At 36.2% G+C, this 17604-nt stretch overlaps 1 protein-coding gene across 1 annotated transcript; it reads left to right on the forward strand.

Annotated features, from left to right (window-relative positions):
- Positions 1 to 6905: 6905 nt before the first annotated feature.
- LOC104532398 (protein FAM3C) lies at positions 6906 to 17218 on the forward strand (the record flags this gene model as incomplete). Its single annotated transcript, XM_010177596.2, has 7 exons — positions 6906 to 6966; positions 9614 to 9718; positions 10887 to 10916; positions 11339 to 11462; positions 15373 to 15431; positions 16592 to 16642; positions 17114 to 17218. Coding segments are annotated over exons 1-7 (487 nt in total), but the record flags the coding sequence as incomplete, so codon positions are not given.
- Between the last annotated feature and the right edge of the window lie 386 nt (positions 17219 to 17604).

Raw genomic sequence — 17604 nt, forward strand, 5'->3', positions numbered from 1 at the left:
CTCTGAACTGCTTGAAAACAACAGACTGAAATATCTATTAACAGAGGCTGGATTAAACAAAATGTTTTTTCACTGATTACATTTTATCAAGTATGAAAAGGTAAAATAGCTTTTTCTTTTTTCCTAGCTGTTCTTTGACAGGAAAAAAAATGCATCTGCTAATTATTGAGGAAGGCAATTTGTGCTGCAAAAAATAAATGCCAACCTAATCTACTCATGACTAAGAAAAAAAAATCTCAAGCCTATTGTTTTTCCTTTGGTACTAAGTAATTTTGAATGCTTATCCAGTTCTAGTATTGTGGACTTCTATGCTATTCATATTAAGAGATGGTAAATACAGACAAAACCAGGTAAAACTTTATTTGACCATTTTTGAGCATATACATACTTTTAAATCATCTCTTTTAATTTCTCTCTGAATTTAATTCAAGGCATCTAAGGCTGATACAGATTTAGTATTACGTATCAGAGTACAGATGGCACATAGTGTAGAAACATGTGGTTAATCTTGAAGAGGACAATAACTCATACCTTGTAGACTACCTAGGTTAAGAAAACCCGTCTCTTGTATTTTTCTGTAGTTTTATGATGATTTACAGCCTTTTTTTGTATTTCTTGTTTATCCTTGTAGTTGGAAAGTTGTTTTTCTTCAACATTATAGCTACAAATAGATAAGCAGCAACCAGTAAATATTGAGAATAGTTCATCTCATCATCTTTTAAAACAATTTTTAAATTACACCTTGGAGGTAAAAGGTGTCCATATCTTACTTCTCTCTTTGCTTCTACAGTTCCTTGCAAAGCAAGCCTGATTCTTTTAGCCCTTAATTGTTTTATTTAGGTAATGTAGTTGTTACCTAGATTCTTACATTTGGGGATTATGCTTTAAAATAGACTTAGAAAAAAACTACGTATGGGTCTCAGCTAGAAGCCTAGATAGCACATAGAGCAGAGTATTTTTTGTTTGTTTGGGAAGAGCAGAATAGTTCCTTTTTGTTTCACACACAGCAGTCCAGTTGGTACAGTTCACAATGAGCAGTTACACTTCTGCAGGAGTACCACATTTTTGACCCCAGTATTAGAGAGCTGCTATGATCTCTTGGATCCTTTCTTCATTACTGCTTGCCTGTTTTGCTGCCCTTGATGTCCGTTCTAAAGTGTATTACTTTCTGGTTTATTAAATATAATTGTTGATTTTGGGAACTTTTTCAAATCAACTAAGATCAAAATTCAAAATTATCATGACCTTCTGAATTCTTGCCTCTCATCTCTGTTTGTTTTTTGTGTGCCTGTTTCATAAGTATAATCTGTGCATGCTATCAAATTGCTAATGGAAAAACTGTTATCCTGGGAATGAAGTAGACTAATCTGCATGTTTCATTGTTATCTGTAAAAAAAACATTTATTGCAATCATATTTGAAAAACCCTTATAAACAGAAATACATCGCAGGAGGCCAAAGCTTTCACATGCAGTAAGCAGGGCAGAGGCTGTGCCCAAGTGACATGTGCCCTACGTTGTGTGTCCCACGTCACCGTCTCTGGGCAAGAGTGGTGAGCAAGGCTGATAAAGAATTGACCAAATTGAATTGCATTCAGCTCGAGACTGAAATCTGGACTTCGTTCAGTGTTATATCAGTGTGGCAGTATGAGTAAGAAATGTTTGTGTGCATTTTATCAGTTACTTTACTCACCTCAATACAATTTCCTCTTGCACCTTGATTCTAGAAAGAAAACTTGCTTGATAACCATTATAGGTAATACATGAATGTAGAAAGAAATCAAACTTAGTGTGTTAGAAACTTTCTTTATATCACTTAATAAAACATGATGATGATTTGCTTGGCAGGATTATAGGCTTGTAGGTTTCCTAAATGAAGTTACAATAGAAGCTCCCTCTGTGAAGGACCTGGCAGCGTTCTCTCAAGAGACACAGGTCACTTGAGAGGAGGAGATACTTGCTATTAACTGTTTGAAACTGTATTTAGTATGTATCAGAATACGTGCAGTAGCTATGTGGACGCATGTATTAAATTTGTAAAGTTTGTGTTGAGTCTGTCGTCCCCGCACAAGTTAATCAACAGGTGGAGCAGCAAACTAGAAATCCACTGAAGACTGAAACTGAGTGGTAAAGAAGTGAGGGAAAGCCCTTCTCTCTCTTACCTTCTTTCTTTTTTTTTACTTTTTTGTTTTTGTTTTTAATTGTAAGCTGCTGTTTTCTGTTTTTCCTCTACTTTTATTATCGTGCCCTATGTATAGCGTTTTGGGCTGTCATGGGGGTTGCTTGGATTGGCTTTGGCACTGGAAATTGCAACATCTGGAAGCTGCTCCTGCCTTGGGACAAAATACAATGCACAAGGATGGGTGGAGCAGAAAAAAACAACCAGTAACCTCAGCTCCCAACTGTCTTTTCACAAATCCACTCCCTAATACTTTGTATCCAGAATAAATAACTTATTTTCTGCACAAATAGATGTGCAGCTCCATGCAGGGAGCTGCACATTGGCATGCCAGTCTTCAAAAAGGATTTATAACCTGTAACATCTTGTCTTCTCTGGTTCAGTGAGCTGTCTACCTTTTCCTTCCTAATCTTGAGGGGTTGAGCAACCCATGTGCTGGGCTGTGCTGAAATTTCTGAACTCAGTAATATGGCGACACCACCTTCCTACCTCTCTGCTGGTTCTCTTTTGTCAGCGAGTCCATCATGTTCTGTCAGTTCATAGAGAACTTTCTACATCAGTTTAGCTAACAAAGCATTCCTTTTTTTTCTTTTTTTTCTACTGTTCAATATTTCACAGCTTTACATACTGGAGTTTTACCATCTTGCTGGACCAGCGTGGCTGGCTGAGCTTGGCTGAAGGCTAGCGTCATTGAAGCCTTGTAAGAAAAACATCCCACCACCTGCTGCCAAGAGGTGTGACTGCCAGCCTGTAGACCACAACCTCTTTGTAGTTTTGTGCTCTTTATTCAGGATGTGGATATGGCTTATTGTAGTTGAGAGGTCACTGGTCTGAATGTCTTGCCATTGATTGTTCTTCTGCATGCTGGCTCCTGTGAATTGGCAATGACAGGCAGCGGGATTCAGAAAGCTCTTCCACAAATGTGGTTGTTGCTGAGAGAAGACGTGTCTGCACCTTTAGCACTGAGTGAGATCATAGGAAAAGGAGAGCACGCTCCTCCAGTCTCATGAAGAGTTGCACAAGATTCCTTTGACAAATAGGATCATTGGAAGTTTAATAGAATAGCTGAAATTCACAGTGATATTCATCTTGTGAACAAATGCATGTGCCATGGGCAGATCTTTGACTATGCTGATTGTAACTAGAATTTGTTCTGACTTAAAATACCTCTGCTGCTGTCTACGGTAGATGTAAACCTGCAATTTGCCACACCTCTCCTTCCAGAAGCCCGTCTTGGGGACTAATAAATTCCTCTCCCTTGAAGCAGAGGAAAACGGCATGTGATGACACCGGTTTTAGGTTCTTCTGTGGATAGCTTCTTGTTTCAAGATGCTTTAGGTGAGGAATTTTTTTGTTTCTTTCCACTGCCCAGGTTTTAGACCTTGACTGATAAACCTCTTAAGTTATGCACTACGAAACAATCTGAAGAAAATAAAAATCCATGTTTCACAATTGTACAGTGTAATGCTTCCCCAAATCCAGCCATTTAACTTGGTGACTTGTGGATGTTGATTGTTTCTGTTTTCCTTGACCTTTGCACCTGTACGGGGCTCTGCCCTGCTCATCAGGATGCTGCCTATAGACCCTGCTGTTGGCTGGACCTTCTCCCTTGGTCTCTGACTAATAAGTGATAAATGTGAGCCTTGTTGTACTGCCTGACAGAGGTAAATTAAGTTAATGTAGTAATAAAATGGTTATTAATATTACTGGACATTGATAAGTCAAGAAGATACTTAGATTTTAATTCTGCTGCCTCTGCTTGATGGAATCTTATGTCAAAGAGGAGAGAAATAGCGTTTGGGTTCTTAGCCCATTCCTAAAGCAATTTATACTGGTTTTGTGCATCTGAGTCTGAGCAAGCTCAGTTGTGATCCTGTGTTCTTTGTTTCTTTTTACATGATCCTAAACTAAGCACTCTTAGAAACTCCAGATGCATTTTTATATCATTTCTGTAATTCCAGTTTTGAGGTCTAATAATAAACATATGGAGTAATGATCTATATGATTTGTAAGGGCTCATAGGCTGTCTTATTTTATTCCTGTTCTGTCTTTAATTAAAAAAATAGTAATAAAGATGGTACTGTATAGGAAAAGGACTTGACATTTATGAACAAAGGTCTCCTGCAGCTGTAAAATGCTGTGCAATGTTGATCTTTATTGTAGCATTCCTATATTTATTCTCCAGATCAAAACCCACAGTTTATGGAATGCTGTAATTTAGGAAAACAGTCGCTATATAACTTTAAAAATTCCTTTCAAGTTGAGACATAACATTCACTTTTACTAGCTTCTAAATCAAAGAAACGTTTAAAATTAAAAAAAAAAATGCACCTTATCTGTTGAATATTTGTTGATTAAATCAAATAATTGTCACTGAGGTGGGTGGATGCAGGTGTTCAGGTAAAGGCATTCTGCAGTTAAGGGTGGATGAGACGATCATTTCACTTAGTTTCTGGTTTTTGGTTTTGTTCATGTTCTTGCTCTCATGCTTTGAGTTTGTTATGTATTTTTGTTTATAGTAAAACAAAAAGAGGAAACTTTTTTTTTTCTGCTGTGCTGACTTAGAACAAGCTCATGGTTGTTCAGACTACAGAGGGTGTTTATTTTAATGTTGATATATTTCCGAGGGGTGGGGTGGGGAGAGGAAGGAGCTTAGAATAATTTTGTTCACAGACTTTGAAATAAAATGAGTTTATCTGCCCTGGCAGAGTCTTTTTCCCTTTTTTTAAGAGAGATAAATACTAGTCTTTCACTGAAAGAAAATATTATATGTGGATATATGTGGCTATAAATATCATGCATATATTATGTCCATAATATGTTGTGAGATTTCCCTTGTAGCACAGCCTTAGCATTGAAAAACATTTGTCTGCTTTTCAAACTTTGAGACTTAGTTTCCAAATCTTGTTGAGTAGAAATAAATATTTCTATACTTGTATTTGGCTTTTCCTGTTTATTTATCTGCTGACCATTTTCTTGGAAACTTTAAGTAATAGAGCAAATGACTGTGTCTTTGGCAAAGAGAATCTGGACACAAATCGCTGAACTTGCAGATACTGAGTTAAGTGAAGGCAAAAGGTTGTTTGTGTTTTCCCCTCTAGCATAGACTCTGAGGACTACATGGGGATTTTGGTGATCTCTAAATTATTTGCATTTTCTGACCTCTAATAATGCTAGCTTTTCAAATAATTTATAAAGATAATATTTTTCATGGTTTTTGAAATCATGGCATAGGACTGCAGAGTGTTAGAGATGCTTTAGCTGTTGTGATGGAGGTGTGGGATTGCTGCTTGGATTAGAATGATATTTTATTACATGTTTTCAAATTCAGCCTTAGTGTAGATGATCTGACAAGATCCTTGAATGCCAATAGGGTTGGGGTTTTTTTCTGTATTAAATGTAAGCAGTTATGCCATAAAATGCAAATTCAGAATTGTGGTGGTTTGTTTTTTTTTTTTTTTTTAAAAAAGGGAAGTACTGATTACAGACTGTTATTTGTCTGAATGCCTCATGTCTTTTTGAAAATAACTGAGGGCTCTTTCTTACTTAAGATGATAAGAATAGAGGAGATGAGGTAGTACACTACCTGAACTGTTCTGTTTCCAAGTAAATTAGAATTTCAGTTCATTTAAAAAAAATAATTTACATGCTTAATCTATTCAAATGTTTCCAAATGAATTACTGTGCTTCTAACGGATATGTAGTACTTCATTAGTAAAGATTACCATGTTTGTAAGACCTGATTTGCTGAGAAACCATGTTAGTGCTGGGGGTGACAAGTAGTTATACATGGTCATCTTCTTTGCTCATCAGGAACAGGGCAAAACTCAAAAGAGAAGATGTCCAGGCTCAACGTGGTGTAGGCTCAACATAGTCAACCATGACCGTGGTGCAGAGCCAGCAACAGCTCTGGTTTTGCAGGCAGAAGACAAGAGACTTGCCATGGCCCAGGGTCAAGGGGTTACTTGAGGAAGAGGTGGTAGCAGCCTTTGAGCAGAGCCTGTGTAGGTTGTGACACCTTTTGACTTCATGCTCTTCTCAAGAAGAAACTTTTGGGTGCTTACAGGGTGTTTACTCATAGGCAGTGGTTTTCAGTTTCCTCTGAAACAGTTGCAGTTCTAGGGTTGGTGCTTCTGTGACCATTGTCCATCAGGTGAATCTTCTGGATGCTGCTATGAGTGACAAATGTGTTACATTTCTGGAACATGTAGATTAAAGTATTAGAATAACTTTCAGTTTCACCAAATGCAGTTTATGCAGTATCCTGAAGGCCAAAATCCTTAAAGCTTTTCTCTCCAAAGCATAGTTTGCTATGTGATGTTGCCAAATAACTTGCATCCAAAAGTTGGTAGGACTTTGGCGCAATGTAGATGGTGTTGTTGACTTCTACCCCATAGCTTTAGGAAATCAAAGACCGGTTAGATAAAGCACTGATAAATACTGATGTCAGAGATTGAAGAGTTAAAATCTGACTGGAATTTGTAGTGGATTTAATGAAATTAATGGTTTTTCAGAAGAGTTGTTTCATGGAGTAACAAATTAAAGCAATACATCAGAAAGCCATCTTGAATCTTCTTACCTTTACTGTGAGCATTAAGAATTAGGTACTCAGAACAATCATCATTAATGTTATTGGCTAGAAGATCTATGGGGATTTTTTACTGTTAACCCAGCACAAAAGTGCTTATTTGGTTGTAATTTCAATGGTGTGTTTTTCTTTTTCCCTAGGTGGCTATTTTTAATGTGGTAGTGTCATTAGCTGGCTGAAGAGTAAACATGAGAATAGCAGGTAAGTATGCTCAGTAAAATCAGACTTTTGCCATTTGTGAATAAAGTGCTATGGGCAACATTAACAAGTTGTAACAATAAGGTTTTAAAATAAACTTAACTGGCATAACAGGCGTTGCTGTTCCATTTAAATGAGGTTTAATGAAAGTAATTTTGGAATTTGGGATGGTCTAAGAGCAAGCAGCTGGTTTAAATGCTTCAGCTGATCTTCAGTGACTGGTTAAGGTGCTATGACTTGATATACTTTGGCTGCTAATTCTGTAAGATGATAAAGGAATAAGGTAATGACCGATTCATTTCTTCCCTGCCTCATATCCCAACCAAATGTGCCAGGCACTATTATAATATAGTGTTTGAAACTTCCTGAATGGTTAGTGAGAGTTTGAAAGCTATAAAAGCCATTTCATAGAGGTAAGTTACTGTAGTACACTGTTTGAGAAATTGATTTTACTTGATAGAAGGTGTAGTGGTTGTAAAAATAGGATCTTTGCCAATATAACACTAAAATAAAATATCATTTTAGAGATTTCCTTACAATGAAATGAAACAGTTTTGAGTTTCTGATGCATTGCACTTTTGTCAAAAGTTGTAGTGCTGTGTTGCAGAAGGAGCAAATGTTGGCTCTTCTAGTAGAGAATGACACCTTCTTTTCCAGGAGAGTTATACATTAACCTGCTTAATGCATGAAACTAATCCTGGTTTTTGTCACTGCTTCTACAGTTGTTTTATTAAACTCAATATGTGTGACTGGGAGCAACCTGTTAAAGCAATTCTGATAAAGAACTTGAAAATCCTGCAATTTTTAGAAGGTGGTTAAATTGCCTGTAAAATTACTTCTCAAAATATTTTTTTTTTTCTTCCATCTAACTATTTTTGTTGCTATAACCTACAGACAAAGAAGATATGGCTGTTTTCTATAGAATGCTTAACCTGTAGCAAACAGATTGGCTTTGGTTCAAGGGCTAAAATAATTTTCTAGGAGATTTCTTACCTCTCCCTTAGAGGGAGTACTTGCAGTTCAGTTGAAAGGCTTAGGATAGAGGGTGGAGGGGATGTTTAGTGCTCATACTGAGTCCTTGTTCATATCACCTATTAGGTACTGAAATAACATGCTCTGCAAGTGCCACTTGGTAGATGAGACATTCCAAAATCTGGTACCATTCTTTTTAAACAGTATTGCTCTGAAAACCTTTTATCCGCTTCTTAATGTATGATAAGACCATCTGTTTCCTGCAGTCCTTCTTTGTGGTTCACTCCCTGCAATTGCAATAATCTTTGGAGTTCCAGCATAATATTTTTAAATTAAGTTTGCATCTGTGTTTTCTTACATAGTATGTACGTGCTCACACACACACACAAAGGGAGAGTGGGAGAGGAAGAACAAACTACCAGATATAAAAACGAATCTCTCCATCTTTCTCTTCTTTTTTATCCTCTCATCTTTTTTTTTAGTCTGTTGGAAGGATTGATTACCATCTCCCATCCTTCTGAAGGCTGAGTAATCTGTCTATTTTAAGGTTTTCTGAGCAGCCCATCACAGCAGCAGTCTGAGATCTGCAGGAGTATATAAGGTTTTTTTAATTTTCTGAAGAACCTCAGAATCCTTGTCTGGCAATCTGAGAAACAGAACAGTGCTGCAGGGTTGCTTCTTACAAGCAATTTGACATACTGGGAGGAGACAAGAAGGCAAAATGTTGATGAGATGTCTCCTCACCTAACTTCTACTTTCAGTCAGTGTTTTGCAATAAACTGAATGGAGTATTCTGTAAAAATCTATTGAAAATTATGTTTAAAAAATGGTGGAGTTCGTGGCAGTTTCACATACACCCAAGTTTCCATTTTGGATGTAAATCGCGGTGGTTGTGTGCTTCCAACTCTTCTCCCAGGAGGTACTTTGACTGCTCAGCACTGGAGGAGGTTGGGCTTGTACTGCTTTTTATTACTTTTGAAATTAGCTCTTTTGAGTTTTCAGACTTGCTTTTTGAAGGTCAGTAGTTTAAATTTGTTGAAAAGGAGGTGAGAAGGCGCTTTTTCTTTTTTTTGGTTGGTTGGTTGTTTTTTCGGATTTTCAGTGTAACGCTCAGACCTGAGTGAGCAAAGCAGCCAAGCTACAGTATATGAACAGATCCCTAATCACTCAGTCTTGGCTGTACATTAAACTAGAGGTAGCCCAATTTGAAGAGAGGGGAGGGAAGAGGAGTATTTGTGAACAGTAAGGAAACAGGTACACATGGCTAAGAACAGGGAAGTGGAACGGGGTGAGGTGGGACTTTTCCATTTGGACAGCAGCCAGTTAGATCAGCTTAGTTCATTTTGTTAAGCTGGATTTCCATGGAGAAGTCTGTGGTTTCTCCTGGCTGCTGAGCTGAGTTGGTGTGTTGTGGTGTCAGACAAGCTTGAAGCTAGAGAAAGCTGACAGCAGGGTGTGTGTTTGGTATAGTAACCTGATGGACTGGCTCAGTTGCATCCTACATCATAATGTCAGTTTCTTGTAGATCACTACTGTATAGTGAGTCCACAAATGATCATTCTATTTCAGAGTTCCCCTTAATGTAATCTGGTAGACATTTCTCATGTGGTTAATTTTGGTAAACTTAATGTTATTATATGCAGATAATTCTTTGAAACTTTCCTCTTCTTCTGAATAGGTGCTGCAAAGTTGGTAGTAGTCGTAGCAATATTTTTATTGACATTTTATGTCATATCTCAAGTGTTTGAAATAAAAATGGATGCAAACTTAGGACACATATTTGGTAAGTGATTACTTTGTTTTCTCTGTCCATCTATTTATATTTATTTGAGCCACAATCAAGAGTATTGTATTAATTTTGCTTTAAGCTTGACTTAGACTTGTACATTTAAGAAGATTTCTGTGTTTATTTTTAATGTGTGTACTTGTTACTTTTTATATATGTTATGCATATATAATATATAATGTGTGTATTAAGTTATTTTCTGTATGAAATATTTAACCTACCCCGTTAATCAATATGATTCTTTTGCCTGCAAAGTATGCACAGTTTTACTTGCTTTTTATGTTTACTGATACAGTTGTAGTCTGGAGTTGTAAACTAGGCGACTTTAATGATCTTTCTGGAAATCTGCACTCTGCCTTTCTGCTACTTAAGCAATTCAGAATTTATGTTTTGAGTGGGCGTTTTTGCTTGCACAGGTACACTACCATATACAATTGAATGTGCAGTAATTAAAACAGGTTCTAGGCAGAAAAGGATTAGCAGCTGAGGTGACTTAGAAGTCCAAGTGTACATTTTGAACCAACTTTATCTTTAAAGGGACTTTTCACTACAAAAGACTAATTTTAGGTACGTAGGTAGGGTTCATGTTGTTTAACTCCCGATTACAGCAGCGTGAGCCGCCATCTAAAACAGTGACCAGAGGCATTTTTAATAATTGTTGAAGAGACACAGGTGTCAATAAGTATTACAGATGTATTGTGGATGTGTGTGTGATGAGATCACTTGTTTCTCTTCCTGTCCCCAGAAAGGGCATCATGAATGGTTGGTTCGGTTCAAATGCACCTGAGTTTCAGGCTTCCAGTGTAAGGTGAAGGGAACCCCATCCTAGTGAAACTCTAAGAAGGGAATTCATTTCACTTCAGTGCCCACACCTCCACAGATCCGTGGTGGCTTTGTATCTCCATGGATCTTTGTGTTAATTGGAGAGTCATAAATAAAGGCAGTGCTTCTAAATGTGATCCCTGATCACTTTCATTCTTCTACCATGTGAAGGTTAATGTTGTATATTGGAACGTAATGTTCAGATGTATTTGATATTTCATTTCAACCAACATGTTTTTATAGGGTTTTAAATTGAACAGAAAGGTTTTACATTTATAGGATATTTTATAGCTGATGACACTTTAATAGTAACATCTTGTAAAACTTTCTTTTTGCATTTCAGCTAGATCAGCACTGGATGCAGCTGCACGCCGTGAGTGTTCATATGCATTTGTTACTGCTGTGACTTGCTTTCACTAATAACAGAAAGACTTTTGAATTTTCATAGTAAAGAAAGTCTTAATTAAACTTTAAATGCAATCAGAAACTAATTTTCCTCTTTTCTTGATTTTTCTAAATTTCTGGTGAAGTCTGGGTTTTTTGCCAGCATTTCACTTGTAGTTTTGTCTTGTGGCTTTTGCTGACAGTGCTAGAGCAAGCAAAGGGGTGAGAACAAGAAGTAGAATAATGAGATACTACAGGAACCTAGGTTATTTTAAGCTGCTGTGAAACTGCAGATGAGATACTTACTGTTTGTCTTTTGCTCTTTTCCTTGAATTCCTTCAGAAAACTAACTGATATTTCTCTCTTAGCCTACCTGTGTCTCTAAAATCTTGTTTTATTTCCTGTTGAAAGCTACAAAACCTCCAAGATACAAATGTGGGATCTCTAAAGCTTGTCCTGAAAAGCATTTTGCGTTCAAAATGGCAAGTGGAGCAGCAAATGTAGTTGGACCTAAAATTTGTGTAGAAGATAATGTGTAAGTATTTTTGCCTGTTGACTCTAGTTATCTCTTTCAAATGCTGTCTTGGGTCACTTTACGCACAGAATCAGTAATTTAAATGATTTGTTGTAGGGTTTTGGTGGTTTTTTTTTGCCAGTGGTTTGACCACATGAAAAACTTATATTAACTTTATCTCTGATGAAGCACACTTAATACTCTGCAGTAAATGCAGAAATGTATGATGTTTTAATACACGCAAGATAGCTTACACTTTATTTTGGGTTTACAGACTCAACATTAGTCAGGCTTTGTCAAGTCAAATGCATGCTTGCCTCCAAGTAACTTGTTCTTGCGCCTCTAATAGTAATTCAGTGAATAGTTGTATTTTTAAGTAATTACTCTTGATGCTTCTAACTGAATATCACCAGCTAAAACTGTACTGTGGACTTGTCTTTTGCAAGTCACCTTTTAAATTATCCATAGTACCAATGTCAGAACCTATTTTCCACTTTTCTTTAAAGGATGCCTTCAAAAGGAAAAAGTAGTATTTTAATGATCAGTAGTTAGTTAATTGTGCTGATGTTAACTAAAGTTAATAAAAATAATTGTGAAATGAGGAAAGGAACTGTTTGAAACACAGTTTGGTCCTGAGTTTAAGTCCTGTATTTCTAATAACTGTATTTTTAACACAGTATTATCATACTCTCTAAAGTAACACTGTAAGATTAGTCTTGCATGATCTTAAAGATAAGCCTGTATTTTTAGCATTACCTCTAGCAATTAAGATGTAGTAAAATTGAAATGGGAGCTTTTTTCCCTGGCAACTAAACACATGCAGAGTGTCTTAACTTTGTTTTATTAGTAGAAGCACAAGCACCATTCAATTTTCAAGTCATTCTGTAAGGCCGACTTAGCCCAAGCTTCCGCACTTGTGTAGGAAGTGCGTTTGCAGTGGAGCGCCATGATGTCATAGGGGAGCACGCGCAGAGTGAGCATGAGCTCACCATTGGCACGTACTAACTAAAAGGTGCTCGGTTCTGCTTTCTGTTCTTATCATTGATTCGCTTCATGACCTTGGGCAGTCTTATCTAATCTTTCTGCATGGTATTTTCGTTGGTGTTACAGAACGTGCTAGCTTCTCTTTCTGGTTGCTAGGAAGCTTAATATCTCTGAAGACTTAGGGTGATTCACTGATAAAAAGTTGTAGGGGTACAAGTAATATTTTTATCTTCAGGATTGTAGGGGTACAAGTAATATTTTTATCTTCAGGATTGTAGGGCAGGTTTTTGTGTGGTGTTTTTCGGTTTTGTTTTTTTTTTTCTAAAATGTCTTGCTCACTGGTTAACTAAAAGGAGATTGTTGTTCCTGTCCAAAACAAACAAAAAAATCCTCTGCTGGATATTTCACTGAAGAAAGTAATGAAAAGAAAGTAGTAGCTGGCAAGAAATTCTCTATTCTTTTAATACTAGTGCACACCTTAGCGCACAGGTATGGGGAGTCTTAAGTCCGGTTTCCCTTGGCAAAAATCTTTCTGAATTCCTTCTGAGGAGAACTTGCAATGTCTATTTAAATGTCATGAGAAAATTTCATTAATTTTGTATTGTCTCCTGCTTTGTTCATAAGATGTTTGATTTCCCTTTCAAAAGTTCCTGTAACTTGTTGATTGTAAATTGTTGGAAGAATTCTAAAACTGATGAACGGCTGCCCCCCTGTGAGAAGACTGTCACGTTACAGCCTGTAGTGTCTGACAGTACACAAGCTGTCTCAAGTGTGTAAAGTAGTATCACAGATCTGTGAAAGAACTTATTTCCTCTTCAGTAGCACTTTTTTAATGATGACTCCTGCAAAATGCTTTTTTCTGATTACTTTGTATTCTTCTTCATACTTCCAAGACAAGGAAACAGGGACAAGTTTTCATAATTTGCCAATGATATTTACAATGTATGTTTTTTGCTGTGTCTTAAACATGAATATGTCACTTAATTTATGAGAACACTAAAGCTGATGATATAATTCAGAATGCATTTAATTTCTCAAATCTTCTTTTTAGTTATATAGATATTTTGGCATTAAATAGGAGTTCTGCTGTATAGAAGTTCAGTTATAACCTTGTTCCCTTATATTGAAAGGGCATAATCCAAGTTAGAAAAAAACATAGCATAATCAAAATATTAAATATTGTAGTTGCTACTTCATGGGCTTTGTAGAAGAAGGGGCACTATTGCTATACTTCTTTCCCAGCAACTTCTCTGTGCAGTTTTACTTCTTCTATTAAGAGGTCAATTGCATGTTTGTGCTGCAGTAACCTTATAGCAGAACATTCCACTACATTCCTTTAATATCTAGTACTTCTTGTATTTATATTTTCAGGAATTTTAAATACTTCTGGAGTTCCCTACTAACCAGAACTGAATTCTGTATTTCAGCAGAAAATTTCAAGTCTTCTATTTCAGAAGTTATTGAATTAGAGTTTTAATTTTAATCAAAATTTTTGGCAGATGGTATAACTTAGAAGACTAGCAGAGTAATATGGAGCCTTTCATCTCTGACTACTAGTTCTTTAAAACCGAAGTCACTGTACCTAGAGTTACCATTAACCGCTAGTCTTTCACGGCCTCTCTGAACTAGCTAATATTGAGTCTGTTCCTGGTATGGAGTTGTCTATTAAATTTGACATTCACATAAATTTTGGCTTCTGTTTTCATCCTGGATGCAAAAGAGAGCATCAGAGAGGAAGATTCTGTCATTCTTCTGTGATAGCCCATTTCTTGTTTCTAGCCCATCACTAAGGAGTCAGTGTGGGAGAGCTATGTTGCAGTCGTGTGTGTAAGGATGCAGTCCTTCTGAAGCGTGCCTTAGAACCAATGTTCAGACATGTCCTGGAAACTGTATGATCACAGAAGAAATGTGAAAAAAGTTTTGAACATAAGAGTCATACCTATCTGGAGCCCCTTTCTAGAGCAAACTAGGGAGGTTAAAGCAATCCTGATTGGGGTGCAATTAAAGCATGTTATAGTGTGAGATGTGTACCTATATGCTGATGCAGAGATGCTTTTATTGAATCCCAGCTGAAGACTTCTTCAGTATCTAGCTTCATAATATTAATGCTGGGATATTTGAGGCCTGGAGGCAGAACAGAGGTCTTTATACAATGCCCGTGAAAAGGTATGAGGAGGTCTCTAGGTTTCCTCTCACTGGAGTGGTACACCCATCATGGGCTGAGGCAGGACCCCACCCTAGCTAACAGTCTTGATGTTCCCATTAGCTCTTCTTTATAGCTTTTTGTGGCTTCCCTTTCACAGTGCTCTGTACTTTGTAGCTCCTTTGCCACTTTGAGTTTGGCCAAGTAATTGTTGTTAGATTGTGACAGTTTTGTTGGGATGTGTAACTTCTACAAGATGATATTCAACTTTTGTTTAGTCTCATCAGTGTATTAACTATTTTTCTTGGATTTCGGTTTCCTTGTTTCTTAGTGTGACGCTGCAATACTAATGCCTCTGTTCAGTTTGCTTTTAAATTAACACATTTTTGTTCATCATGTGCTTACAAAAAAGCTTAAAATGTTGGTTATGTGACTGTGCTAAGCCCTCAAGTTATTATTTGTTTCAGGCTCTTTAACTGTAAGGAATTTTCTTAAGTACATTAATAGCACTTTCTTTTTAGTGACAGTTTTAATATACACACATATTTTGAAACCAAGCTGATTAAGTAATCAAATGATCAAATAAAATGGATTCAACTGGGGACATTTTATCTACTGTTCTCAATTTGGTGGTGCCATAAGAGCATATAGATTAGTTCAAGGAGATTTTGCTTCATTTAAGTGCTCATGGACACGTGATCTTTCAGCTATATATCTCTTACAATTTGATCCTATTTAAAAACCAGAAACATTTAAAATCAGAAAATTGTCCTATTAAAAATAAAATTGTTTGTTTTGTTTCAGTTTAATGAGTGGAGTTAAAAATAATGTTGGCAGAGGAATAAATGTGGCCTTGGTCAGTGGTAAGTGACATTTTAAGTGAGCACATTGTCTTCATTTTCAAATTGTTTCTGAAATTTAACGTGAAATACTAAGGGATGGTGAAAGGCAAGCAATAAGAGAAAAATAATATTCATTCAGCATATTTATACTGAGATAATGTCAGATTTTGGCATTTACACCTTTTTTGTTAGAAGGTAAAAAAACTCAGTGCATTTTTATTTCTGAAAAGGTGTAGGAAAAATAGTAATGTGGAGTGCTGTGAGACGCATGCTGCTTATTTTGACTTTGTGTGTTGCCACCACTAATAAAACTTTGTAGACTAAATTCTTCTGTTGCTCTTCTCAGTGAAACTTATTTAACGATTCTGTTACTACATAGAAAGACCAGTTCATTATTTCTTAGCTTGAAATCAGTAAATTTGATTAGTCCATATCTATAGATGTTGCCCCTAAATACATCATGTTATTTAATTGTGTTCAGCATTCTTAATTTTCATTAAAACCAAACAATTTTACCTGTGTGTCACCTTGAAAGCTGAACTGAATGTCAGTACTGGCAGATTTGTCCTTAAACTGTAGGAAGCAATTCCGTGTAGCATTGAGGTAGCACTTTGTCATTTTACTGCAATATAAATTCACGTTATTTGCAGATTCTACTGAGGTTTACATCATCTAAAGCATGACTTGAATTATACTCACCCAATCCTATTTTGCCTTCCTAAATTATCTCAATCTGTTCAAACCCAAACTATCTGGCTTTGTATTATATGTCTGCCAGTCTTTCTGCTTCTCTTCCAAACTTTAAATGAATATATATATTAAGAAGAGAACTCTACCTTCCATCAAATACTGCCTAATTTTTTTTTTAAAGATAAATACGTGAAAGCAATTTTCTTTATTATTGGTTTTTGAGGGTGTGGTGTTTTCATCTTCTTTTATATTCCAATTGAAGTAAAATAAGAAGTTTGCATCTTCTCTCTGCCCCCTTACCTTTTCCTGTGCCTTTTCACAAACTACTGTGGTGTTTATGGAGCAGTCTTCATAAAGGACCATAGTAGTTGATGATTTATATGGTGTCTTCTACAGCACTTTCTCTGAAAGAGTAATTAAGAGGAGTTGGACATGTTGTTTGTAAAATAACTTTGGATATCTGATGACACCAAATATTTATTTTTCTCCAGGTAAAACAGGAGAACCGTTAGATGCTAAATTCTTCGACATGTGGGGAGGAGGTAGGTGCAGTTACCTTAGCTGGTTAGAGAGAAACAACTGAAATCCTGCTTGCCTTCTTTTTTTTTTTTTTTTTTTTCTCCCTTTTTTAAAAACAAACAAACAAAAACCCTAAAAACCAGCAGATGGTGGTTTTGATAGTTAAGGGAGTGTGCTTCACCTTTATAGTTGTGAAGAGAGTGCAACTTCAAAGAAACACAAATAGCTGGGGCAGGGAGGAATTCTATGATTAATCAAATGTGCTTTTTCCGAGTAGTTCTTACTAGTGGTTGTGTCTTTACACAACATGGATGAAACTCCATAAAATGAAAGAGTTCTCTCTGATGCAATTTATCTTTCTCCCACTTAAGAATATTTATAAATATACTTATAAATTTATAAAAATATCCTAAGAGGAATGTATTTGCAGGAAAGCATTGCAAGTGTTTAAATGTGGTATGGTTGCTTGTTGTTAAACAATTTTTTTTTTCCAGATGTGGCACCATTTATTGAATTTCTGAAGTCCATCCAGGATGGAACGATAGTGTTAATGGCAACATATGATGATGGTGCAACAAAGTATGGCATTGATTTATACAGTAAATATTGCTTAAACTTTTAAATGCTGTTTTATACTGAAAAAAAAAAATGCATTCTTTATCACACAATCACTTTTGATGAAGTTTTGATCTTCCAAGATGATGGATTTGAAACTGTGCTTTCAGTTTATTAGTTTTATAATCTCATTGATTTTGAGGACAAGGATCAAATTCAAACTAGCCAGGTGTAATGGGTTCTGTATATATTTACATAGAGGAGTAGTTTTGTGATCCTAACAACTCAGAAACAATGAATAGATATTAAATTACACTAATCGGGAGAAATATCCTGAGTGTTCTTTGAAAATATGAAAAAGCTGAAGATTAAGTGACTAATTAGCAATTGCTATATCAGTACACATAGTTGGGGTTTTTTTGCCCCACTG

The sequence above is a fragment of the Antrostomus carolinensis genome, unplaced genomic scaffold, assembly GCF_000700745.2.
Source record: "Antrostomus carolinensis isolate BGI_N321 unplaced genomic scaffold, ASM70074v2 scaffold45611, whole genome shotgun sequence".
NCBI lineage: Eukaryota > Metazoa > Chordata > Aves > Caprimulgiformes > Caprimulgidae > Antrostomus > Antrostomus carolinensis.